Genomic DNA, 25,474 nt, shown 5'->3' on the forward strand with positions numbered 1-25,474 from the left:
GAACATTTAGTTACGTTTCTTACCCAGAAGAAAGGCAGCATTCAAGAAACCCTGGGCTGAACTGCATCTGCACGCTTCTCAACAAGATTGGAATTGCACAAAGGGATCCAGCCAGGTTTCAAAGAGGGACTTGCTTATTTGCTTGAGATTTATGGTTGGTTAGAGAAAATGTTTTCTAAAGAGTAAATGCTCCCTTCTAGTCTTTATAATCTGGCCATCAGATAGTGGAAGGTGGAGGGAGTTACCAGTTACTCCAGATTCTAGTGGGCAGAGCTTGCTTGGTCATTTGGGGGCAGGGGGGATTTTCTGTAGGGCCTGCAATGCTCCAGTTTTGCAAATTTACTCCTTGAACTGTATTTAAAAAAAAAAAACTTAAATGTATTGTACTATTTTCATTAATATAAGATATAATTGATTGAGGTTACAGGGTAAACTATGGAAAATCTCCCATGAAGTTAATAATCAATCAAGAAGTTAATTCTTCTTAATTAATTAAATCTGCCATTCATTTGGTAAACACTGCCACAAAGCGTCATGTCAGGTGCTGTGGGGAGATGGGCAGACAGATGTATTTTGTGTCTCCCCAAGGAGCGGTGGTTCCACAAGTAGTGTGAGGAGTGTTTTAGATGGTGCAGTGATGGGCATTTTTATTTCAATCATATTATATTTTTTAAAGATGATTTATTTATTTATTTGTTTGTTTGTTTGTTTGTTATTTATTTATCAGAGAAAGGAAACACAAACTGGGGGAATGGTAGGCAGAGGGAGAAGCAGTCTCCTTGCTGAGCAAGGAGCCCGAGGCAGGACTCAATCCCAGGACCCTGGGATCATGACCTGAGCCGAAGGCAGATGCTTAACCAACCGAGCCACCCAGACGTCCCATCAGTCATTATTATTTATTTTAAATGGATACTGGAAAATGTATATACAACAAGCACACCAACTTTGTGTCTTTTGCCAATTTTTATTGCTTTCTGTGATGCTAAAGTAAACATTTAAATTTGAAAAGTGAGTCCACCTGAAGATTTTAAGAAAATAACAATACTTTAAAACACATTTTGAGAAGTCACATTTTAAATAGATATTGAATGAATAAATAACATTTGTCATAAATTTTAATTAGTAACATATAAAAATCATAAAATTTTGAATGCGGTACGTGACTAAAATTTAGGAAACATTGAAATAAGCTACCTTCTCTACTCTCAAAGGAGTTTATAATAAATACTGAGCTTAAAATAATAATAATAATAATAATAGTTCTGTAGCACTAACTATGCCCTAGACATTATTCTTGGCACTTTATCCATTTTACAGAATAAACTGAAAGACAGAGAGTTGTAGAGCAGGAAGGTCGAGTACCTGGCATAAGATGAGCTGGGGTTGTGTCATTTCCCTGACACCTGTTAGCCATGAAACTTTAATAAGGTACTTACCTCCTGGCCCTCAGTTTCTTCTTTGATAAGGTGATAAATACAATGTCTGTCCTCTAAGATTACTTCAAAGATCACATGAGCTGATACATGTTAAAGCACTTAGTACCCAATAAATGATAATTTAAAGAGATTTTAAATGGGAGTTAGCCAGATCCTAATGCACAATCTCAAATCCTTGGATTTTTCTCTCTTTCTGGAAGTCTTAGTGTTCTCTTTGCTTCTGGTCTCTTTCGCCATCTAAAGGGATGGGCTCCCATCTGTGTGACTCCTCTTGTTGAAAAGAGGTCAAAGGTCTTAGAAAGTCTAGGTTTGATGCTGGTGGGCGGCTCACCAGCCATGTGAAATGGGTAAACTGTCATATCTCTGACTCATTCCCTCAACTACACCTTGGCATCAGACTTGACAGGTGAGGTTTTGAAATTAGAAAGATCTGGATTAGAATCCTGGCTTTGCTTCTTAGTAGTTGTTCAACATTAGGCTAGTAACTTCAGGTTTCTGAGCCTCAGTTTCTTCACCTTAAAAATGGGGATGAAAATAACTCCTTCTCAGAGGTCATCACTGACCATTCCCACCCCTGGCTGATGAATATGCCCTGCTAACATCACCTACGTAGTCCTATCCCATGATACCCTCAAGGCCAGGATGTTGTCCTGTTGAAGTTTTGTATCCCTGGAAACCAGCAGAGGATCAGGGACATGGTGGATCTTCAGAAGATATTTGTTGAATTAATAAATTTTTTAAAAAATGCTCTTCAGGGGCGCCTGGGTGGCTCAGTCATTAAGCGTCTGCCTTCCGCTCAGGTCACGATCCCAGGGTCCTGGGATCGAGCCCCGCATCGGGCTTCCTGCTCCGCGGGAAGCCTGCTTCTCCCTCTCCCACTCCGCCTGCTTGTGTTCCCTCTCTCGCTGTGTCTCTCTCTGTCAAATAAATAAAATCTTTTAAAAAACTGCTCTTCAGAGAGTAACAAGAGTGTTTGAGAGGATGTGGAGAAATTGGAACCCTTTTGCATTGTTTGTGGATAGGAATGTGAAATGGTGCAGCCACTGTTGAAAGCATGTAGAGTCTTCAAAAATTTAAACATAGAGTTACCATATGATCTAGCAATTCCACATATATCCCAAAGAATTGAAAGAAGGGTCTTGAACAGATATTTGTAACCCTGTGTTCATAGCAGCATCATTCACAATAGCCAAAAGTTGGGAGCAACCCAAATGTCCACCCATAGAAGGGTGAATGATAAACAAAATATGGTATATACATACAAAGCAATATTTAGCCTTTAAAAGAAGGAAAGTCTGACACATGTTACAACATGGATGAACCTTGAGGACATTATGCTTAGTGAAATAAGCCAGTCACAAAAGGACAAATACTGTATGATTCCACTTACACGAGGTACCTAGAATAGTCAAATTTACAGAGACAGAAAGTAGAATGGGGGTTACCAGAGGCTGGGGGGAGGTGAGAAGGGAGTGAATGTTTAATGAGTGCAGAGTTTCAGTTTTATAAGATGAAAAGAGTTCTGTAGTAGTGGTTGCACAACAATGTGAATGTACTTAGTACCACTGAATTGTACACTTGAAAATGGTACATTTATTTTTTGGTGAAGTTTGCCACCATTAAAAATGTATATCAACCTCTGGCAAGAGAAACAAAAGCAAAATTAAACTACTGGGACTACACCAAAATAAAAAGCTTTCATACAACAAAGGAAACCATCAACAAAACAAAAAGGCAACCTATTGAGTGAGAGATGATATTTGCAAATGATATAACTGATAAGAGGTTAATATCCAAAATATATAAAAAACTATACAACTCAACACCAAAAAAAAAAAAAAAAACCCGAAATAATCCAATTAAAAATGGGCAGAGGACCTGAATAGACTTTTTTCCAAAGAAGACATATAGATGGCCAATAGATAATGAAAAAATGTTCAACATCACCAGTCATCAGGGAAATGCAAATTAAAACTACAATGGGATATCATTTTACACCTATCAGAATGGCTAAAGTCAAAAACACAAGAAATAACAAGTGTTGATGAGGATGTGGAGAAAAAGGAATACTGGTACACTGTTGGTGGGAATGCAAATTATGCAGCCATTGTGGAAAACAGGGTGGAGTTTCTTCAAAAAATTAAAAATGGAATTACCATACAATCTAGTAATTCCACTACTGGATATCTACCCAAAGAAAACAAAAAGACTAATTTGAAAAGATATATGCGTACCTATGTATATTCCAACATCATTTACATTACATTAGCCAAGATACAGAAGCAATTCAAGTGTCCATAGATAGATAAATGGATAAAGAAGATGTGATATATATATATTCCAATATATATATTATTGAATATTATATGAATATTATATATTATATGAATATTATTCGGCCATAAAAAAGAATGAAATCTTGTCATTTGCAACAACATGGATGGGTCTAGAGGGTATTATGCTAAGTGAAATAAGTCAGAGAAAGACAAATACCATACAATTTCACTCATATGTGGAATTTAAGAAACAAAATCAATGACCAGGGGCGCCTGGGTGGCTCAGTCATTAAGCGTCTGCCTTCGGCTTGGGTCATGGTCCCGGGGTCCTGGGATCCAGCCACACATCGGGCTCCTTGCTCGGCAGGGAGCCTGCTTCTCCCTCTCCCGCTCCCCCTGCTTGTGTTCCCTCTCTTGCTGTCTCTCTCCCTCTGTCTGTCAAATAAATAAATAAAATCTTTAAAAAAAAAAAAAATCAATGACCAAACCAAGAAAAAACCAGATCAACAAAAAACCAGACTCAAATATATGGAACAAACTGGTGGTTACCAGAGAGGAGGAGGTGGGGGGGGAGTGGGTGATATAGATAAAGATTAAAAGCACATTTATCCTGATGAGCACTGAGAAATGTATAGAATTGTTGACTCATTATAATGTGCACCTGAAATTAATGTAACACTGTACGTTAACTATACTGGAATGAATGAATGAATGAATAAACTGTTCTTTTCCTTCCTGTTCTCAAGCAACCCCAAGCCTCGACATTCATATGAAGGTAAACAGTGGAGCCAAAGGCAAAGTGTGGGGCCCAGGGGAGTAAAGAGGACGGGGGATGATAGAGGGAAGTCTCCCCAGGGAGGGTGGGGGATGGAGGTGAGAGAGGGCCGCAGCCATAGCCAGGAAGTCAAGAAAGGGTTCATCTTCAATATGATAGCTGGGAGGGACAGACCATTCATCTTGGAGAAGAGATGAGTGGGAGGGAAAGGGCACCCAAGGGGAAATGGGCAAAAGAACTGAACCCCAGAGAAGGCAGGAAAGAAAGAGTTCTCTCCTTTTCTCTCCCCGCAAGCCAGGGAGGAACTTCCTGTGGCAGAGAAAGTTCACTCACATGCTGTGTCCCCTGGAAAGGCAATGAGTCTATGGGGTCCACTGGGGACCCCACACAGAAATGTGAGAAAGGAAATAGACACACAGGCAACACACACACAAGTTTAAAGAGACATACAAACTTAAAAGAATTACATTTTGTGCTTTTTTTTTCTTCTGATAACAAAATAAGTGATCACTGGAGAAACTTTGGAAAATACAAAAGAGACACAAGAAAATTTAAAATTGCCATCACTCCACCATTTTAAAAGAATCTATCACACTGTTTTGAAACTTGCTTTCTTTTCTCTTAACAAAGTAACAAAGTGACATCCTGTGTCACAAAACACTTGTATGCCATACAAATTTTTAAATGGTTATATAACATTTCATTCTATAGATGCCCCATCATTTAGTTAACACCTCTTTGGGCACTGTTGGACATATTAGGCAGATCCATGTGAGTTCATGCCTCTGGTATCTACCAAGGGCCAGACGCTGCTCCAGGTACTGTGTATACAATGGCAAACCCAGCTTCTATCTTCAAGGAGTTTATGTTAGGGAAGAAAAATTAATAAACAGGCAATTACAGGTTACAGATTTGTACAGGTACAAATCTAAGTCCATAGTGAAAATTTTTAAGAAATCTAATTCATATTTTTTTAACAATGTAATTTTCATTTTAGCTCTTATTCCATTAGGATAATGAAAACTCAATATCAATTAATTTTGTATCTCTCCTCTTTCCTTGAGTTGGTACTAAATTTGGCACTGCTTCTTTGGCACCCAGGCAAGTGGTAGGGGGAGAAAGTGAGGAGGGGGTCTATTCCTCAGGGCGATCTTCACTCAAACACATCCTGGGATGCCCACCATCCAGTCTGATGGTCACTGGCCAAAACAGGTTACCATGGAGCTATATTTCAGTCCCCCCCACCGCCCGCCATTCCATAACCTGTGCTTCCCCACCCTTCCTTTCAACAGATTTTTCTCAGGTTTACTATTCCCTAAGGGCTTTCTCCAGGAGGCAGTGGATAGTTCTCCATTATCAGGGAGCTGCTGAAGTCCCTACATTCATTTCTTCTCATTCTTCTTCTTTGATGTTCTGAGCATCTTTCTCTAGTCTGGGGTGGGAGACCAGAAAGGGTTGAAAAGGTTTATCTTGCTTAAATGCCCGGCTTCCTTGAGTCCTGTATTTTTTTTTTTTTTTTTGTCCCCAGAAACAGTACCTGTAGAAGACAAATGCCAGGAGCAGACAGCCAGGTTATTTTCTTTCTGCTCTGCAGCAGTGATGGCCTAACTGCTTGGGAATAATCAGAGGGGAGAGTGTAAATAGTGGGGAACTCTTTTCTCAATACTCCAACAACATGATCCTTTACAGAGCCAAACAGAAGGCACAAATAAAAAAGCCTACTAACCTAGTCATAGAAGTTGAAGAAATGTTTCCAGAAAGAGAAGATGTCATGGCTAAGACTGAGTGGAGAAAAGGGTGTTAGCCAGGTGACCAGGCAGCAGCAGGAGAAGTCTTCTGGGAGAGAGAAGAGAGGTGCCTTTGGGCACTGCAATAGCTCAGCAGAACTGGAGTGTGAAATCAGAATGGGGGATGGCAAGAAATAAAGGTAGAGGCTTCAGATGCTTTTGCTGATTTTCTTCCAGAAAAAGATTGCTATGGAAACTTGACTCAGAAAGAGAAGGAAAACAAAGGTAAAGGAAGTTATATTTGCTGGAATGATTCTCTTTAAAGCCACCATCATGCTTAAGCCTATGAAAAAAATGGAAAGAACTGAGAATTGTAATTTACCTAGAGAAACAGCAGCTTTTGAAGATAATAAAATGTTCATAATTTGAATTATACAGATTCCAAACTTTTGAACAGTCACTCAAGGACAGGGATAAAATGAACTTTACAATTGATTATGATAGACAGATGGGCTAAACAAAGATGACAGAGGAAATATCTAAAGACAGCCATCTGTCACAGTATATTGTCAAACTAGCAGGAGCAGGGGTCACGGAAGGTAACCTGGAGGTCACTAAAGTGTACCTATAACACCCTATAATTCATAACTCTTCACTAATTCTGAAAATATCTATCTGCCTGAGTTAATTTAGGTATAGACTGTCCTAGAAAAAAATGAGATATTATGACCCCTGGAGTGTCTTTCCAGAAGATGATGTAGAAGTTGATGATGTTTTTCTGCCATCAATAAACACTGGAGTGCACTTTATGTAAAACTATTTATTTGTCAAAGTAATACTTGCTTTAAGGAAACTAAACCCAAGACAGTCAAACTTGCACTGTATATAAAGAAAGGCTTGAAAACATCGGTACCTGAGGGAGGTGTGAAATTACTTAAACAAGTTCAAGGGCTCAAAATCTCTTTGAAATTCTTGGGGCACCTGGGTGGCTCAGTCCGTTAAGCGGCTGCTTTCCGCTCAGGTCATGATCCTGGGGTCTTGGGATCGAGCCCCACATCTGGCTTCCTGCTCAGCGGAGAGCCTGTTTCTCCCTCTCCATCTGCCTGTCACTTTGCCTACTTGTGCTCTCTCTCTGTCAAATAAATAAATAAAATCTTTTTTAAAAAATCTCTTTGAAATTCTTTTTTAGACATAAGGAGTCGATTTGAAAAAATTTGCTTATATATACTGACTCAAGTTCATCCACACTTGTTGAGCAGATAAAACCCCAAAAAGCAGTATGATAGTTTATATTCCCACTAGCTTTATTTGATTACCACTTTAAAAATTCAAAATTATTCTAAGCTAATATTCTGGGGCTCCTAGACACAGATTGCAAACACCCTTTTCTCCACTCAGTCTCACAGTTCCACGAAGTCTTTGGCTGCAAGGTTTTTAACACCACAAGCTGCAGTCCTGTCCTTCTAGTGTTCCCACTAGACTTGTAAGCAGTTGATAGGCTCTTTTACTACACAGAGTTTTATGTTATATTTCACATTCCGGATGCTGGTTAACCTACATCTCCTCCTCTTTAACAACAACGACAAAATCAAAGAAGCTATGAATATAAAAGGAAACATTAACAATTTCTTTGGGTCTACTAGACCTTTTAAAACACACAAGGAAGAAGAAGGAAAGGATTGTTCAGTACTCTCCTTAGATGTGTTTCCATGGGCTGGAGAAACTGCCCTATGCTGGGACAAGTTTTGCTGTTTTTTTTAAAACTAGCAGACCACTTTGAGATCTGATTTTACGGACGCATATGACAACCAGGAAGGAAGCAGGCTGCCGAAGCAACCTCTCTGAAAGAACACAACAGAAAGAGGAAGTATTTTAAAAGCTATCAAGATGAGTGTTTAATAACACACACAGCTCATAACAGATTAATTTTTTAAAAAGTCTTTATTTAACAACTACATAAAACACCAGATTGTCATGAATATCAATTTTTTGAAAAGCAATTTACACCAAAATTTATGACATTATTATGTACAATCATTTCCCACGGAATGATCTGCCTAGTTCTCTAGACACCCTTGCCTGGGAGGCCTAACAGCAAGATGGAACCAGCATAGCTTTGGATTGACGTCAAGGGAGCCGCTTGGTCCTAGCCACTTAGACAGATGGAGTGCAGGGAAATGAATCCCACTACCCATTAGGTTCCTTCCATCTCAGAGTCTAAACAAAACATGAGTTTATATTGGAGGAGGATTGGCCTGCTGGACTTGCAGTTCTTGTCCACATCCCATCTTTCTTTTCCTTCACTTCAACTACACTTCACCTACGTGCTTTCCTAAAGGCAGTAAAAATAAATACCAGGAAAATCAACCTTCACTGCATTCATGTGACAAGTTATTTGACACTAGTTAGCAAGAGATGGATGAGACCCACCTACATTGAGGGACTGATCAATCTCAAAGATGGAGCTATGAGAAAAGTAAGTTGCAGAACAATGCATATGGCAGGACAGCCCTAATGCAACATTTAAATAGATGCCAGTCAGCTATAAACTAGGGAGATAGATAGTAAAAATATAGACTTTAAGGAAGCTCACCACTTCCAGGAAAACATTTACCTGTGAAGAAAGGGGAGAAATGTGATCAAGGAGGAATGAAACGGAGTCTGAACTAAAAAAATATTTGCTAGGAAAAAAATTGATGTTTACTGGTACAGCCAACACAGAAGCAAGGATTCTCTGGGGATGCATGTCCACCTGTTGCTCAGCCTCTCAAGCAAAAGCCCATGCCAGACCCTGCACCAAGACCCCCAGAGTTGGAACAACTCTGGGGTTTACACACAGTGACATGCGAAGACAACCTTGTTCATACCTTAGCCCAGTGTGTGTCTTTTTCTAAATGCAAACCTGGGCATATCTGTGCTTTAGTGATAACCATATTGTCATGTTGCTTATTCCATGCAGGATTTTAAATTTTATCTCCCAATGGAACAGTGTCTTCCTAGCTCCAGGCAACAGTCTTGCTGGGTTCTCTATAGGGCAATAACTGTCCTGTTTTGCCTGGGACTGAGGGGGTTCCAAGGTTTGGGTTTTAAATGGGTTGGTCACCCTGGTTCTTTACAGTGTTCCAGAAGACATCAACAACCGCCCACTGTTTTATTAAATCCAAAGAACAAGAAACAAGCCATTAGAACATGCACCTGTGAGACTTACACATTTTTTAACCTTGCCATCTAAAGCTTTTTAGCATAATAAATGCCTAAACTCTTCTATCGTATCTTCAATTGAGAACAAACTAAATTCTACTTATCAAGTCAAGGAATGAGGCAATCATTCATTTTCAAAATCCTGAGACAGCTGTCAGGATTCTTTACCCTGATTATTTCATAATTCATTCACTAGCTCATAGTCTGGATTCCTCCAAATTAAAAAAATAATAATAAAAAGTCAAAGTATATGGGACTAAAGATGAGAAAGGGGGAAGTGGCCCAAGCCAAGAGTATTTTCCAGAAAATGTAACTCCAGTGTTAAAGCAACTTAATATTAAAAAAGAAAGACGAAAGAAAAGAGTTTGCAACAGCAATAGAAATCAGGCATCTACTTTGAGAATTCAGAAGACACAGCACCCCTGGGACTGACACCAGAGAACTTCTCTGAAGCGCTGGCATGGGGTTAAATATTCTCCAGGCAAGAGGGCCACATACACTGGGGCTTGTGTCACAGTGGTTCTAATTTTGCTTTCAAATCCCCCTTAGGATAATATACCCTAAAATACTTTGCATCTATAAGATGTATAAATTACTACAATTCACAAAATATAATCTGCTGTCCATGCGTATTCACTTTTAGCGGCTGATGAAATTCCTTAAACTGTGCTATGGACTGCATGGTGGTGGAGTTCTACAACAACAATGCCTCTAAAAAGAGTGAGGTAAATCTGTATTGTTAGGTTAAGAGAGCACTGCATGAAAGTGGCTGCAAGATGATCCTATGAGGTTTTTTGAGCTGACGTATATCTATAGAGAAGTGAAATGTATTGGAAGAATAAGTCAAACTCTTCTTGTGGATATTTCAAGGGAGCAGGATTTGGGCTGGGAAAAAGAAAGAGGATGTTGCTTAATTTTTGCCTGTCTATATTACTTACATTTTCTGTCGTTAACGTGTATTATGCTATCATTAAAAACTCCTTGGGGCACCTGGGTGGCTCAGTCAGTTAAGCGTCTACCTTCTGCTCAGGTCATGATCCTGGGGTCCTGGGATCTAGTCCCACATCGGGCTCCCTGCTCAGCGGAGAGCCTGCTTCTCCCTCTCCCTCTGTCCCTCCTCCCTGCTTGTGCTCTCTCTCTCGTTTGCTCTTTCTCTCTCTCTCAAGTAAATAAAATCCTTTAAAAAAAACTCCTTTTAGAAGTTAAAAAAATAACATTCCAATGCTTCATTGCTTACTAAACTGGATAAAGGCTATATATAATCTGTCTAATGCAAAGGACACAGTTTGTTGAATGAATTTAAAAATATAGATTAGAATAAGAGATTATGCTAAGTGAAATAGATCAAGCAGAGAAAGTCAATTATCATATGGTTTCACTTATTTGTGGAACATAAAGAATAGCATGGAGGACATTAGGAGAAGGAAGGGAAAAATGAAGGGAGGGAAATCGGAGGGAGAGATGAACCATGAGAGACTATGGACTCTGGGAAACAAACAGGGTTTTAGAGGGGAGAGGGGAGGGGGGATTGGTTAGCCCGATGATGGGTATTAAGGAGGGCACGTACTGCATGGAGCACTGGGTGTTATACGAAAACAATGGATCGTGGATCACCACATCAAAAACTGATGATATATTGTATGGTGACTAACATAATAAAATTAAAAAAAAAAAAAAGAGTGGCATATATTTGAGAACTACTAAGCCTTTTGCCAAACCTGAAAGTAATAGCTATTTTTCTGTAGTATGATAAAAATATCAGTTGCCAGCATCAGTCTAAACATCTGTACTTTTCCAAAACAATCAACAAGGAAGTGATCAGGTTTACTTAAGCAACTGGAGATCTTAGTGATTCTATAAAAAGATGTATTTGGAAAAAGCCCAGTAATTTTAAGGCCCTGTCAAACCATATTGGCAGGAGGAAGCATATAATATACAAAATAAGCAAAAACAGCCCCTGAATCTGCAGTTATGCAATCAGTGAAATCCTGTCATCATCTTTCCTAACAGAGTTCACCAAATTGAAAAGCATCAGCTCCTCCTCTTTAGTGTTGTCATGGATAACTAACTGATAGCCAAACAAAACAAACAGGGCAAGAGGGGAAATGTCACCAAGTTTCAAAAATATATCTTTAGTACTTGGATTGTTGATCTTTTTTTCTTTTTTAAGAAAAAAGTTTTAGCAACAATTTCTACAGAATGAGAGACAAAAAGACAAACAAAAAATATCTTAAGTAGTCATTAAAAGATTGTAGGACTTACAAAAATATGCTAATCAAGGGTAGTCCTAATGCTTCTTGGTTCCAGAAAACACCAACTGGCTTCTAGGGGCACCCAAGGAGAGAGAGCAAATGGGAGGCAGTGTGAGATAGGGCAGGGAAGTCCGTGCCGGGGTGAGACCCAGGCCAGGTGGAGTGATCAGCCACCCCAAAGCTGGAGGCACTGTGGTCCAACCTCAGTCAAAGATTCTCTTTCTAACAGCAAGCACTTTCTACAAGAGCAACATCTTCTATGTGCATTAATACATTTCTTTTGTGGGCAGAGTCACCTCAAATTTAGATATTATTTCCCTGAGAAATAGTACAACACTTATGTGCTTTTATCCCTCTAGTTAGTGGTCAATACTGAAACACAAGTTTTCTCAGTTTTCAAGCAAGAAATAATCCACATCAAATTAAAGATAGCATTTGAGTAAATGTAAACACACCCTTTGGTCAATTTTCACAGTAATCATCAAAGATAGCAGTCTACAGAAGACCCTGAAAACTGTCCTTCCTTTTGGAATAAGCTCATCTGTCAATTAGATGGAGCTGGTTTTTTTACACTCATTCCTGCTGAGATTCTCCTCAAGTGTTGAATTGAGGCCCCAATTTCCAAGTTTCTCAAAAGAAAAAGAGGGAGTTCAGTCAGCTGTTCCTGTCAAAGTCAGATATTTACAATGAAACAAAATCACTTGTCTTGACATTTTTCATTCTTGAATGGAGGAGTGGCGAATAGATCTGTGATAATCCTCTGGACTGCTAATGTGTTCAGGTAAATCATAGCTCCTCAGGAAATGTCCACTGTTTTGCTGAGCAAAATAATATAGTTGTCTGGCTAGGAGAGGTTCGACCTTTAATAAGAGATTTTAAAAAGATATTTTTGAAATATTCTTTTTAACATCCTGTAATTGGCTTATCACTAAATAACTCAATATCTGAAGATATGGTAAAGTTAAATCCAAGGTTAGGTGCTATCCAAATCAAAACATTCTGAAGACGCAATTTTTTGTTAGCCCTTACGTATACCAACCTGAAAACCGACTCTACTTAATTCTGAGTTTTTACTATAGTTAAAGTCAAAGGTGGTATTTTTAAATTAATAGCTGCTTAAAATTTATGTTTAACTAAGCATAAGCAAATCAGGTAAAATGACCAAATTAAAAGGAAATTTGAGGTGATTAATGAACTTTGAGGTAACTCAGAATAATTTAGGCCAATAAATTTTTCCACAACCACAGTATGACAGGGATGAGGGTGTAAATCCTGAACAATTTACAATTCCTGGATGACCTTGATAATCTGTATATTTCTAAGATAAAGGAAAAAAGAAGGAGCAAAATCTATACAAACAACAACACTGTTATTATGGGGAAAGAGAGGTTAATTGACCTCAAGTTCATCTAGTTTGGCTATTTATGTGGGTCATATTCACTAAAATAAATTCAGCTTTCAGACTTTCCTTATTTTACAGCATCTAAGAAAATTGAATACTTTGTTAATCAATTCTGCTACTAAATTGAGCCTTTATGTTACTTGATATATAGAAACTTAAGCATAATTCATATAAAATACCTGAAATAAATTAAATCCATAATAAAAAGGAGTAGGGACTCTTGGGTGTACACATATCAATTTTTCTTTTCCATCCCAGACAACTCAATTCCAGGGACCCTTGCTTGAGGAACACATAGTTGCCTAACTCAGAGGAGGGCTAGTGCACCCAAAAAACCCTTAAAGTCAGACTGATGCAGGAGTTTTTCACCAACTTTCGAAATATTATTTATCAATACCAAGTTTATTTAGTCATTTAACAATCCTAGGTGTTAAGAGGATATCAATTATTATATCAATTACTGGACAGAATTCAAGAAAAAGCTCTAAAGTCTTTTGGTTGGTTGGTTTCTGATTTTACAATCAAGGAGGAGTACTGTGTGTTTAAAATTAGATAGTGTTTTATTTCAGTTATCAATAAAAAACATTATGAGAACTAAAATATGACCTGAATGTTTCTATACAAACCAAACCCTAACCCTGAGCTTCACCCTAGAGCTCACCCTCAGCTCGGGCCCCAGGGTAGGTCTCCACACAGCCAGTGGATTGATTCCTAACATCTCCCAGAATGGAACACTTTCTGGGGTCAGACTGATTTTTTTCGTACCTGTTACTGCTTTTGTCTAGGCCCAATAATAACTCTGAAAGGTATGTAGCAATGTAAAGTTTTCAAATTCAAAATCTTGGGTATTCAAAACTCTGTTTTCTGTGGCAAATTTATTCCAAATGTCATCTCTATAAACTTTTTATAAAAAAGATGTTTACGTGCTACAGTTGACCCTATTTTAAACTCTGCTAGAGAACACTGATCTACTTAATTTCCTTGACATAAATTCCTCCAAATAACACATGACCCTTGGTTTCCATTAGTTAAATAATTTCTACAAATCTAGAAATAAAAGAGGACTTGGGAAAAAATTGGGGGGACTGCAAAATACATAGGTCAATGGACAGCTTCCCATTTGGGAAAAGCTTCTCCATCAAGTGAAGGTCAGCTAGACAGCATTTTAAAAGCAATATTAAATATAAAAAATTTTAAAGGGCAACTTTTATCACTAGTCCTTTTAAATCCTTATAAAATGGGAATAGGACAACGTCTTGATCTATACACAAGATGGGACGAATGAAGCCCATGGTTGCAGGTTTGTGATGAGTAGACCTCTAGAGCTGGAAAAAACATGTGGGTCCCTGGGCTGTGCTTCCTGCACCATTCACTGGGCCATGCTTCCTCCTTCATGATTTTCCTGTCACTTGACATATACTTTTCATTTGAGACTTTTCTAATTGAGACCCCGCCCTTGATGAAAAACAGGGAAACTCAATCATTTGAATGTGACTAAATACTCACGTGAGCAGTGATGAGCTTCCTTTGCCTCTGAGGATCTGGAAATTCTTCCCCGAAGCACAGAGTTACCTGGAATCTTGGCAGGGGACGGCCATGGTGAGCAAAAGCTTGCAGCTCTGGAGAAGCCCCATGAGAAAAACAAAACAAAACAAAATCCTGATCAGAAACCATCATTGCACGTGCCAGGTTAAAGCAGGAAGCAAAAGCTCATTGTTGATTTGGAAAACTAAAATAGGAGTGAGTATTCTTTATTTCTCTAAGTGGGGTTCTTAACTTTTAGACCCCAGATATAGAATTGCATGTACGTGTTCATAGGTGTGCTTTTCCTGAGAGGGCTCCAGGTTTCACTTGATTCTTTTTTTAAAATTTTATTTATTTATTTGAGAGAGAGAGAGAATGAGAGAGAAAGCTTGAGCAGGGAGAGGGAGAAGCAGGTTCCCCACTGAGCAGGGAGCCCAACACAGGGCTCGATCCCAGGACCCAAGGTGAAGGCAGATGCTTAACCAACTGAGCCACCCAAGCGCCCCTCACTTGATTCTTTAAGGGAAATATGCTTTGCAGATTAAGAAACCTTGATCTGCAGCATTGGACCCATGAGAGCGCAAAGGGTAGCAGAGGGGAGTGAAGGATGAAGAAAAAGGAAAAGAAATGCAGCCATGTTGAGGCAAAAGAATAATTTATACAAAGGAGAAATTTCATTTAAAAAATCAAAATTTTCTGATTACTTCAAAATGTTATCTCAAAACTGCTGAGCCCTCATAATCCAATATCTGTGCCACTCAGGACCTTTCCATGATTCAGGCATCACTGAAAATGCTTTACTGTTATCTTGGAGACTGAGCACCAGCTGTCTCCTACTTGGCACTAAGCCTAAACTGTGGGACTTTGAGCTGACTTCTTGTCCATCTTGTGGGACTGATATTGATTTGAAATGAAAAAGGTAGTGATGAAACACTAGGGGTCCCCACATTTGTGGATATGTTTATCCTGAAGGCACCACTCCTACCCTAAAGATGCAGAACAAAGACTGTTGGGAAGACACATGTGTAATCCCTGACATTGATCCATGTCCCTTTGCCCATATTCAAGATGACTCTTAAGCTCTAGCTGCTCCTTTTCTTTCCTTTCCACTAGAGTTAAATGTCATTTCTGCAAAAGAAACACACATGGTTGCTGCTACAACTTCTGCAGAACAGTATGCACATGCATCTTGATCAGATATGCACCCTTGGGCTTTGCCTTTAGGGGCTGTCCCTAGTAGTTTGCAAATCCTGAATGGGGAGATATCAAAGATCTTCACTGTTCTCTTCAACTGAAGAAAAGTTTCTAACTAACTCACTGGACTGTTTGACTTCCTGCTTTTTTTTTTTCTTCCAGAATTCAAATCAAACCTAACTGACTTAGTCAGAATGTGTAAAAGGCGTTCACACTACTGAGGTCTGAGACTACACCTACACAAGCTAATCAGAGTGGCGAGTTGGCACAATTCTCCGAAAAAGTCATGTCTCAAATGCTTGATAACATGAGAACATTCTGTGGGAATCCTTGATTATGCAGAAGCTGGTTTACACAGCTGCAGTTTTTAAGTTCACAGGTTCCTCCTTGAACCTCAGCGAATACTTCAAGATAAGAGGTTGCAGTGAGCAAAAAGCACAGTCCTTGGTTACAGAGGAAGAAAAAAAAACAACTCTTGCTCACAGATAAATATTAAATTCTAGGCAAGTGAATTCACAACCTGCAGATATTCATAGCTGGTACATCATGCCTTTCTGCTTCTTGCCTGTATCCAGCTCTCAGTGACTGTGACTCAAAGTGTAACTTACAGCCTACTTAGAATGGTAGGATTCAAACTCCTAAAACACACATAGTGAGAGAAACTCACAGAAGCAAGTGTCATTCCCCTGGGATACCTTAACTAAAGCCCTAGCCCTGTGGCTTCTGAATCCAAAGAGACCAAGATTCATAGTCTCTGAGGTGATCCAAACCCCCATGGACCCTTTCAGACGCTTTTGCAGACATAAGAGGTGCACACAAGATGCCCCTCAGTAGCTCCTGACTCTTCCTTGGGTGCCCACCATGATTACCACCCTGGACCCCAGAATGGACAAAACAGTCATGGCGCAGATTTGGAGGCAGTTCTGTAGCTCAGAGGGAGGGAGGGATGTTCAGGCCCACATGCCTTTCTCACCCTGGTGCTGCCTTGGAGAACCAGAGGCTCAGTTCTCCCTTTTCCTCTTGTCACACCTCTTAGTCGAGGGTTAGTCATATAAGGACATATTTGTTTAGGGGCACCAAAAGAGAATTTGGATGAGCCTACACGAATTTGGGCAACTTAAACCCAAAAGGCTAAGCAAATGTCAACGGTGTCAAAGCACATAGATGTTTCATATTTTTAATTTAAATAAATTGAATCAGGAAGCATATGCAGGGAAAGGAGAGGCATATGAAAACCCAAAGACATAGAGTGTTTCTGAAGGGGCAGTTATAAAAGAATAGCTTAAGGATAAGGTACAGAATAAGGTACAGAAAGAGTTGGCAGCTGACAGAACAGCTTTCTCCCTCCAAAAGAGGTATCATCAATATAGATAGTCAAATGAATACTCTGGATGAAGCTTCAACAATAATGTGGCCAGTGGTTTCACAAAAGCCAGTCTGGGGCTAATTTAATTGTCATGAAATCAAAACTAGAAAAACAAAACTTATTGGTTTTAGAAAATATTATTTGAAACATGCATATCATAGAGATAATTCAAAGCCTTCTCATAATTTCCCCTTTGCAAAATCAGTTCCACATACTCTATCCTTGGTCTCACCTGCTGGAGAGCATCTGCTTAGGGGTAACACATCTCATAACCAAGAATGTTAACAATACACTTCTAACCTTATGATTTTCCTAGGAACCCTAAAAAAGCTGAAACATCAGCAGACATGCTTGCTGAGATCATACTGCCAATAAAGTGTAAACCTTATCAGTCTGTGACTATTTGTTGAATACCAGAATTTCAAGATATCAGCCTGAACCACAATCCCCTTGAGCAATCTTCCTCCTCTTCACACCCCTTTGCTTTTGGAAAGGAGCAGGTGGTAGAGGCAGAGGTGAGAGATGAACAAACAGGAAACCTATTCTCAGATCACGCAGGCTCAGGGATTAATAGAAGGAAGACCTCTGTCTGGGATGGGAGTGACCTGTTTGGACCACTGTAGCAGATACAGTGTCACCCCCTCCATTCTGTCTCTTAGGCTCACAGGTGTGGGATGCTCCATTCTAACAGATAATTTGGTACATTACCTGCTAAAAACTGCTGTGTGTCAAAGAGCTTGCAGGTCTGGTCCCTCTCCAGTTTATTGGGCCGGTCACTGCACAGTGCCAGGGGCCCATCCCAGTAGATCCTGCTCTGGCACAGTCTTTTGGCATAAAGCCCGTCGGGGGCCATCCAGAGGACCACACCCCTTTCCAGGTGGCTCAGAAGTTTCTCGATGTTTTTCCTCTGGCCATTGTCCTCTGGGTAGGGGAAAAGGACCTGGTCCAGGTTACTGGCATCGTAGGTGTGCCCGTGGGAGATCCGACAGCCTTCTGGGCTAGACGTGGTCAGCTCTTTCACCAGGATCTCCCGGTAGTACAAGCAGATGTGGAGCCGGCAGTCTGTAAACACAGAGATTTCATGGTCAGTGCTAAGGGACCAAGGAGCACTGGATACACATCAGGATGCCAAACTATTCAACCAGAACATGTGTATTTGGTGGGACACTGGTGTCCCAGAATACTCCATAAAAAGTAGAAAGTTCCAGGGTCAAGAAAGTGTAGGAAATGCTGCATACCCTCATCTCCCTCATGGAGTCATAGACAGTAAGAGATATTAAGGAAATCCTGCAAGAAATCTATTTAATGTTGTCTAACTCAGCATTTTCCAAATTTGTGTGACCATAGATTTTTTTTTGTGGAGGGGGAATCACACTTTACACTAGTTTTCTGCACAGTATATTTGACTTGTATTAGAGAGCACCACTGGTTAAGAACATTCTGTGTCATTGTTTGGTGATGATTATAATGATGATGACAACAATTATGTCTAAAATACTAAGTCATGTACCACTGAACAAAATTCATCTTTAAGCATGCAATCAGTTTTGATTTTGGAGGAAGCAAACCCTAAGTTTAATTTCTACTAGCAAAAAGAATATAATGGTGTTTCAAAAAATAAACAAAAATGTTTACATCGGAAACCACCCTAAAATATCAATATGATGTCACTTACATAGAAAAATATATATATATACATACAAGTGCACATTGAAGTTTCAGCAAAGATAAACACTAAGACTTTAACAGTGGTGATCTCTGGGTGGTAGGAATGTGATGTTTTATTTTCCTTTTTTGCTTTTCTGATTGTCACATTAGTTTTTATGCTATGTGTGTATATACTACTTGTATAATAAAATTAATTCACTTGGAAAGAAAAGAATCAATGAAAAAAAATGTTCTAATGCTAAAGTCCCACTAGGCTTTCAAAATCTGCCTTGAAAATAACTGTGCTTTCTAAAACATTTAACGAGATGAGTTCACTTATGGAATTTTTCTTCAGAATAGGACCCACAAACTGAAAGGACAAAGCTAGGTTTGCAAAGGACCCCTTAACTGAAATGCAAAAGGGCTTCATGCATCCATAACTGCATGGGATTTAAAAATGAATGGGAATCGCAGTTCTCCAACAAATGTGCTCAAGGTTGATAATTAATCTGTACTATGCATACCAAAAAAAGAAACCCACAAAACCCTCTTATTCCTCAGCGGCAGGTTTTGAGACTTAAACAACCCACATCACTGTCTCAATTCTCCACTTCAATTTCTGCTGCTGTAAACACACTAGCAGAGAGCGAGCTCAGACAGTGTACCTTGATGACAGTGAGTGTTGGCCATTTGAGGTGACTTGCAGGGCAAGTTTCATTTCATTTAACGTCATCAGAAATCACGAGGTCACAGTGACATAAATAGCTGTTTATTTGCTACTTTCCAGGCACCTACACAGGTCTTAGGTGCTTAAGAGAAGGGTTAGAAAGTTTCTAAAAACAAGCACAAGGCTTTCTGCTCAGAAACATCTCCCCTCCATCATTTAGGAGCATCTAAGAAGAGAGGCAGCAAGCCTCATTCAGAACTTCAGAACTGAAAAGAAATAAATGGTGAACCTGGAAGCAAGAAAGGTGACCACAACTCTTTGAAACCTTGAGAATTTACTTTATACTTTCTATCATTGATTTTTAAAAAGCCCAAGGGGCAAGGTGAGAATTCTGAGGCTTAAGCTATTCATTTTTAATGTAATTATAAGTCCCATTTTAAAACAACCCAGAATACGATCTAAAAAATAAATATATATACACTACATATGCTTAGCAAACCTTGAGGTGTCTTCCTTAAAACAGGTACGATCTTTGAGCTTGCAGGGATTCTTTTAGAAATGAAACTTTAAAAATCAGCTGTAACCCAAATTTTTTGCAAAACCTATCAAATTTTAGACGAAGACTGACCGCAAGTCTCACTACTTTTAGGCATATGAATGGAAAGGAGCCAGAACTCATGTCCTCAGGATGACAGAGAGGAAGACCTATTTGTAGCTAAACCTGGAAGGATGATCAGCTTTTCAAAATGAGAAACCGTTGTGTATTTTTCTAAGAAATTATACTACATTGTGAAAAATTTGGCTGAAGGGGGGCCCTTGGTATATAAAGCTGAGGTGTTTGCATATTCCTGGAAATTCAGATAGATGTCAGTGGAAACCCTAAAATGACTCAATTCAAACCAGCATTTAGAATTGGCATCAGAATCAAAAGCTGGCTTCTTAGAGCTAAATATTCTAATGATGTCCTCATTCAAAGAGGTTGGGAGTCAGATGTGTCCATACCCACTCTAGTCCCCAGATGGAAGAAAGCCAGTGCCCATGGGCTGTGCTCAGGGATTCCCTACCCCCACCCAATCAAGTATACCCAAAGGTGAGGGTGGAGCCACAGCAGAAGCCAGCCTCCTGTGGGGGCCTCTAGAAGGGAACACTGCACTCACCTGAGAGCGCCAAGGCTTCAGCAGACCTTATGCTTGGCTCTATGGGGATTCCAGGGGCCTGGGACTCAGGCGGGGCACAAGCATAAAAGGTTCCTGTCACCTGGCAACCTGCATTTGTAAATAAGAATCAGATGATGTCTAAACAGAGTCTGTCCGACGACACACAGGAAGGTCTCCTCTCCCTGGGATGTGGCCACTCAGCCCCTGAGGGGTGCACCAACCCTGGAAGGGAGGGGCCAAGGGCCCTCTAGAACTGACCGGTGGCATTCTCAAGGGACACAGACAAGTTGAAGTCCAATCAGAAAAAACAAGATTGAAAGAGGAAGGAGCCTTTTCATAGCTTTGGAAGGAAACTTGAAATAATCCCTCTATAATTTTTTCTTTCTTTTTTTTTTTAAGTTAGTTGACACCTTAATCACCTCACATAATTACCACTGTGTGTGTGTGCATCTGTGTGTGTGTGTGTGTGTGTGTGCATGTGTTGTATAGTGGGAATATTTAAGATCTGCTCTCTTAGCCACTTTTAATACAATAGAGTATTGCTAAATACAGTCACCATGTACTTTAGATCCCCAGAACTTATTCGTCTTATAATTGGAAGTTGGTACACTTTGAGCAACATCCCTCCATAATTACCCTGATAAACAGGATAACTTAGGCTCAGAGAGATTTATCCTTGTTCACGCAGCAAGTTGGCAGGAGAGCTGTGAGCTCAGGTTTACCTGAGTTCTGATGCCAAAGAGCCCAATTAAAAACTTACAAATTGTTTAGTCTACATTTATTTAGCTTTCTATTTCTGGCTTCAGGAAGAAAATTGAACCATGTGTTTTGGCAGCATAATAGCTGTGGGTCGCATCAAACAGTAATAGAGAAAGAATATCTCATAGAACATAATTTTGGTGGCACTTCTTTTAATGTCAACTATGCTTCAAAATACGTCCACCTATTCCATATTTTTGTATAGTTTGAGACATTGCCTTGTTACTAAGGTTCTTAGTTCAATAGAGCCCGATGTATTAGACACAAGTCTGAATTTCAGAAACCAGTTTAATGTTAACTAACTCCTCCACTATGGAACGGAAAGTAACCTTTGTTGCAAATCACTCTTGAAAAGCTAATAAAACCAAACTCTGAGCTTTTTTGTAAACATGACACTAAAAACAATTTTAAATGATGGTATACTTCGTCAATTTCATAAAAGCTAAAAGTGACCTGAACATGATTAGAAAAAGGGGAACTGACCAAATTGTGACGAACGAAATATTCCTAGAACATACAGAAGGACCTGAGTCTTGACCCATCTCAGGATTTCTATTTAAATATCTAACTCAAAAGTCCTAGAAGCTTGTGTTTTGCTGTGTTTGATACACTGTATGAAGTTTTCTTTGCACTTAGCTAACTAGTGCTTCCACTGAGTGATCTCATTTTGATGTCTGGGAAACTCCTGTGAGAATGGGACCACATCTAATCCAGAATGAACAAAGTTCTTTGGACCCCAACACCGGCACTAGTCACCTTATGGAGACTGCTTTCTTAGTATTTATTCATTCCATTCTTACTATCATTTCTAAGCCCCAAAATAACTACACTATTGTTGTTGTTGTTTTTAAGTAAACTCTACCCCTGATGTGGGGCTCAAACTCACAACCCCAAGATCAAGAGTGGCATGCTCTACCAACTAAGCCAGCCAGGTGCCCCTTGGGCACACTTGTTTAAGAGAAATATACTAGGTCAATAATCTCCTGATGTTCCTATAGGGAGAAGGTTTGGACACAGCTATGGTATGCCCGTTTTACAGATATGTAGAAAGAAACAGACCGGTGAGATTACTGGCCCAATCAACATTAAGGGACAATCCAGGAGGGAAGACTGACAAAATCTATTACTTTTTGCCAAAGATTATTCAGGGAGGATGAAAAATATTAACCTATCAAACAGATAATTAAAAAAATATGGCCAAACAGTTTGACATCTGAGATCCTCTGTCTTAAATGAAAGAGGAGATCTGAGGTTGAACTCCAGCCCCTCACTTCCACTGGGTAACTTTGAGCATTCCTTACATTCCGTGAGTTAGCCTCAAAAAAGGGGGGGCAGTTTTTAGTTGCTTGGGATGGATCTCTGTGATGTTTATTTTGTTATTTTTATTTATTTACTTATTTTGAGATTAGTGTTCCCCTTTATTTTTTTCTGTGAAGTTTATTTTTTATTTTTTTATTCATTTACTTGAGAGAGAGAGCAAGAGAGAGAGAGCATGAGTGGGGGGGTGCAGAGGGAGAAGGAGAAGCAGACTCCCCACTGAGCAGGGAGCCTGATTCTCAATCCCAGACCCTGGGGAATCTCTGGGGGATCCCGGGGACCATGACCTGAGCCGAAGGCAGACACTTAACCAACTGAGCGACCCAGGCACCCCTTTCTGTGATGTTTAAATAAGATCTCATGTGACTATGGACTCTGAGAAACAAACTGAGGGTTTTAGAGGGGACGGGGGTGGGGGGATGGGTTAGCCCGGTGATGGGTATTAAGGAGGGCATGTATTGCATGGAGCACTGGGTGTTATACACAAACGATGAATCATGGAACACTACGTCAAAAACTAATGATGTAATGTATGGTGACTAATATAATAAAATAAAATTTAAAAAAAAAAGATCTCACGTAAGGCAGTTCCCAGCATAGGTCCTGGCACAAGTAGGCCAGGAGTCAGTAAACCCTGGAGTCCTCCCCCTGACAACCTTCGCTCTCTCCTTCACTGCATGTGAGGTCTTTCCTAGCAGCTCTGAGAAGGGGAAAGAACTGGGGTACTGCCCAGAAGGACAGATCAGGAGAGACCAGGACCCTTTGGCCAGGTTCTGCTGGGTGAGCCACAGCCATAAAAACCAGCCCCAGCATACTCCTTACCATTTTCACAAGACGGGCCTTGCCAGTGGTGGCTGCGGGATCCAAATGTTACAGGACATTGATACGGGATTTCTGGGTGGGGCTGATCAGGGACGTAGTCCCTCCAGGTTCGGTCGTGGGGTGGCATCATGTAGTTATGAACCTGCTAAAGGAATATGAAGGAGCAGCTGAGATGAAAGACAACCAGCTTGGCAAAGATCAATTGGTTGGCATGGGGAAAGGGGTGGGGTGCAGATTCTTTTATAGTCAGACTCCTCACAGCATCTTTCATTTGGCTGACAGCCAAATCATTTTATCATCTCAAAAGACTTTGGAGTGAATAGCTCCTCACACTAGGTGGAAAGTAGCCATAAAGAATCAAAAAGCACAATGAAGACAGTGTTATAAAGTAATGATTTGTGTAAAGCTTCATCATATGGTTAAACCTGGCACCAAAAGTACTGCAGGGAAATTTGCCTTCTTTTACCCACCAAAGTGAATAAAACAGAGCTGTAATTCACATCAGAAAAATCTGAAGAGATCAGCTGCCCTGTGGTTTCACATGATAAAGCACTACTTCCAAAATTTTCATCTTCCACAAAAGATCTGTTTCCCAGATTTCAGAATCAGTAGTAGAAGTCCATGCTAGCAGGCAGACACATCCACCTCTCCACTCCTTAAAACCAACACTGATAATAACACCAGGTAGAAAGTGAGACACTCATCCAATGACTGGGGATTTGGTTTGGCTGATTGACTAATAACAAAAACAAAGCACTGCTCTTTTGTTTGTGTATTTTTCCTGCTATGTGGGACTAGCCGGCTCACGTGGCCTCACCCAGACCCAGCCTCCCCTTCTAGAAGCTCTGTACCCTCCACCATACCTGAGCTGGGAGTGAGGTATAAGGAGCCGTCATGGTGTAGGGGTGGCTCATGGTCATCTGTGGGTCCTCCAGGGTGAGCTGCTTTGCTCCTATGTGTTTGGGCAAAAGGCAAATGGTAAAGTGTGAAATAAAGGAACTGTCATAACTAAAAGTGAAATCTTAGAAAAATACCTGAGAGTTTAATTCCTAGAATGCATAACGGTGTTGACAAATAAGGCACTTTTTTAGCAATTCCCATGGGCAATTACTTGTTCAGGCCATTAAGCTGATTTCTACAAGGTCTGACTTATGTAGGACAGGTAGAGAAGGAGATGAAATGCTGTGTGTGAATGCACTTTGTCACATAAAGGGCCCCACCAGCAAGATGTTCCACAAGTGAAGTCATCTGTATGGTTTGTTTTAAATGCAGATTCTTGGGCTCTACTCTGACACACTGGTCAGAAACTTGGAAAGAGAAGATCTGAATTTCAGAAAGCCTCCAAGCTGACCACAGTATACTCTAAAAGTTGACATTTTTATTACTATAAAGAGTAACAATATATGGATATATGTATGCTTCCTTTCTACAGAATGGTTAATCATGAAACACTGATAAGTAAAGATAAATCTCTGAACAAGTTTTCCATATTTTGTTTGAAAAATTTGGCCCATATCTTACGCCAACAGAACTAACTGAAAAACACGTGCACACACATGCATGTGCATACACCCACAGGTAGAGAGTTGGAATCTGAGAAATCGTCCTACCCTAATACCACAAGAATTTCAATTTATGACCCTGAGAACTTGGGCAAAGAGCCTGTTGGGCTTGAACATGAGGCAGGAGGAAGGCAGGCTATATTCTGTGACCCCAGTCCAGGAGGTCCCACCTTTTTTTGCACCCTCAGGAACAATCCTGTACACTTTGTAGGGGTCTGAGATGTCCAGCTGGCTCCTCTCTACCAGTTCCTCGAAGTCGTTGCTCTTGTTCAAAGCACATCGCAAACGGGTCTTCCAGGTAGGAGGGTCTGGCTTATCTATGCCTTCTCGGAACTTTCCTTTAAATAGTGCCCAAGCCTTGTGGGAAAGAAGCGGGGGGGGGGGGGGGGG

General features: G+C 40.1%; 1 protein-coding gene across 5 annotated transcripts in view; it reads right to left on the reverse strand.

Moving 5' to 3' along the window:
• Positions 1 to 1,243: 1,243 nt before the first annotated feature.
• IRF4 (interferon regulatory factor 4) overlaps positions 1,244 to 25,474 on the reverse strand; it is a 27,184-nt gene continuing 2,953 nt past the window's right edge. For 2 of the 5 annotated variants that reach the window (XM_006734403.3, XM_081827788.1), the window contains 7 exons: positions 25,255 to 25,441; positions 24,386 to 24,474; positions 23,523 to 23,667; positions 20,625 to 20,732; positions 17,862 to 18,215; positions 14,576 to 14,688; positions 8,137 to 12,527 (listed from right to left, as the gene is read on the reverse strand). In XM_006734403.3, the coding sequence (XP_006734466.1) occupies positions 12,384 to 12,527; positions 14,576 to 14,688; positions 17,862 to 18,215; positions 20,625 to 20,732; positions 23,523 to 23,667; positions 24,386 to 24,474; positions 25,255 to 25,441 (1,140 nt within the window). In that variant the 3' untranslated portion in view covers positions 8,137 to 12,383. Of the gene's footprint in view, positions 6,096 to 8,136; positions 12,528 to 14,575; positions 14,689 to 17,861; positions 18,216 to 20,624; positions 20,733 to 23,522; positions 23,668 to 24,385; positions 24,475 to 25,254; positions 25,442 to 25,474 lie in introns of those variants that run through there. The other 3 variants (XM_081827789.1, XM_006734404.3, XM_031029321.2) reach the window with 3 other exon arrangements.

Source organism: Leptonychotes weddellii, chromosome 8 (genome assembly GCF_054177405.1).
Source record: "Leptonychotes weddellii isolate Sample4059 chromosome 8, ASM5417740v2, whole genome shotgun sequence".
In the NCBI taxonomy this organism is placed as follows: Eukaryota; Metazoa; Chordata; class Mammalia; order Carnivora; family Phocidae; genus Leptonychotes; species Leptonychotes weddellii.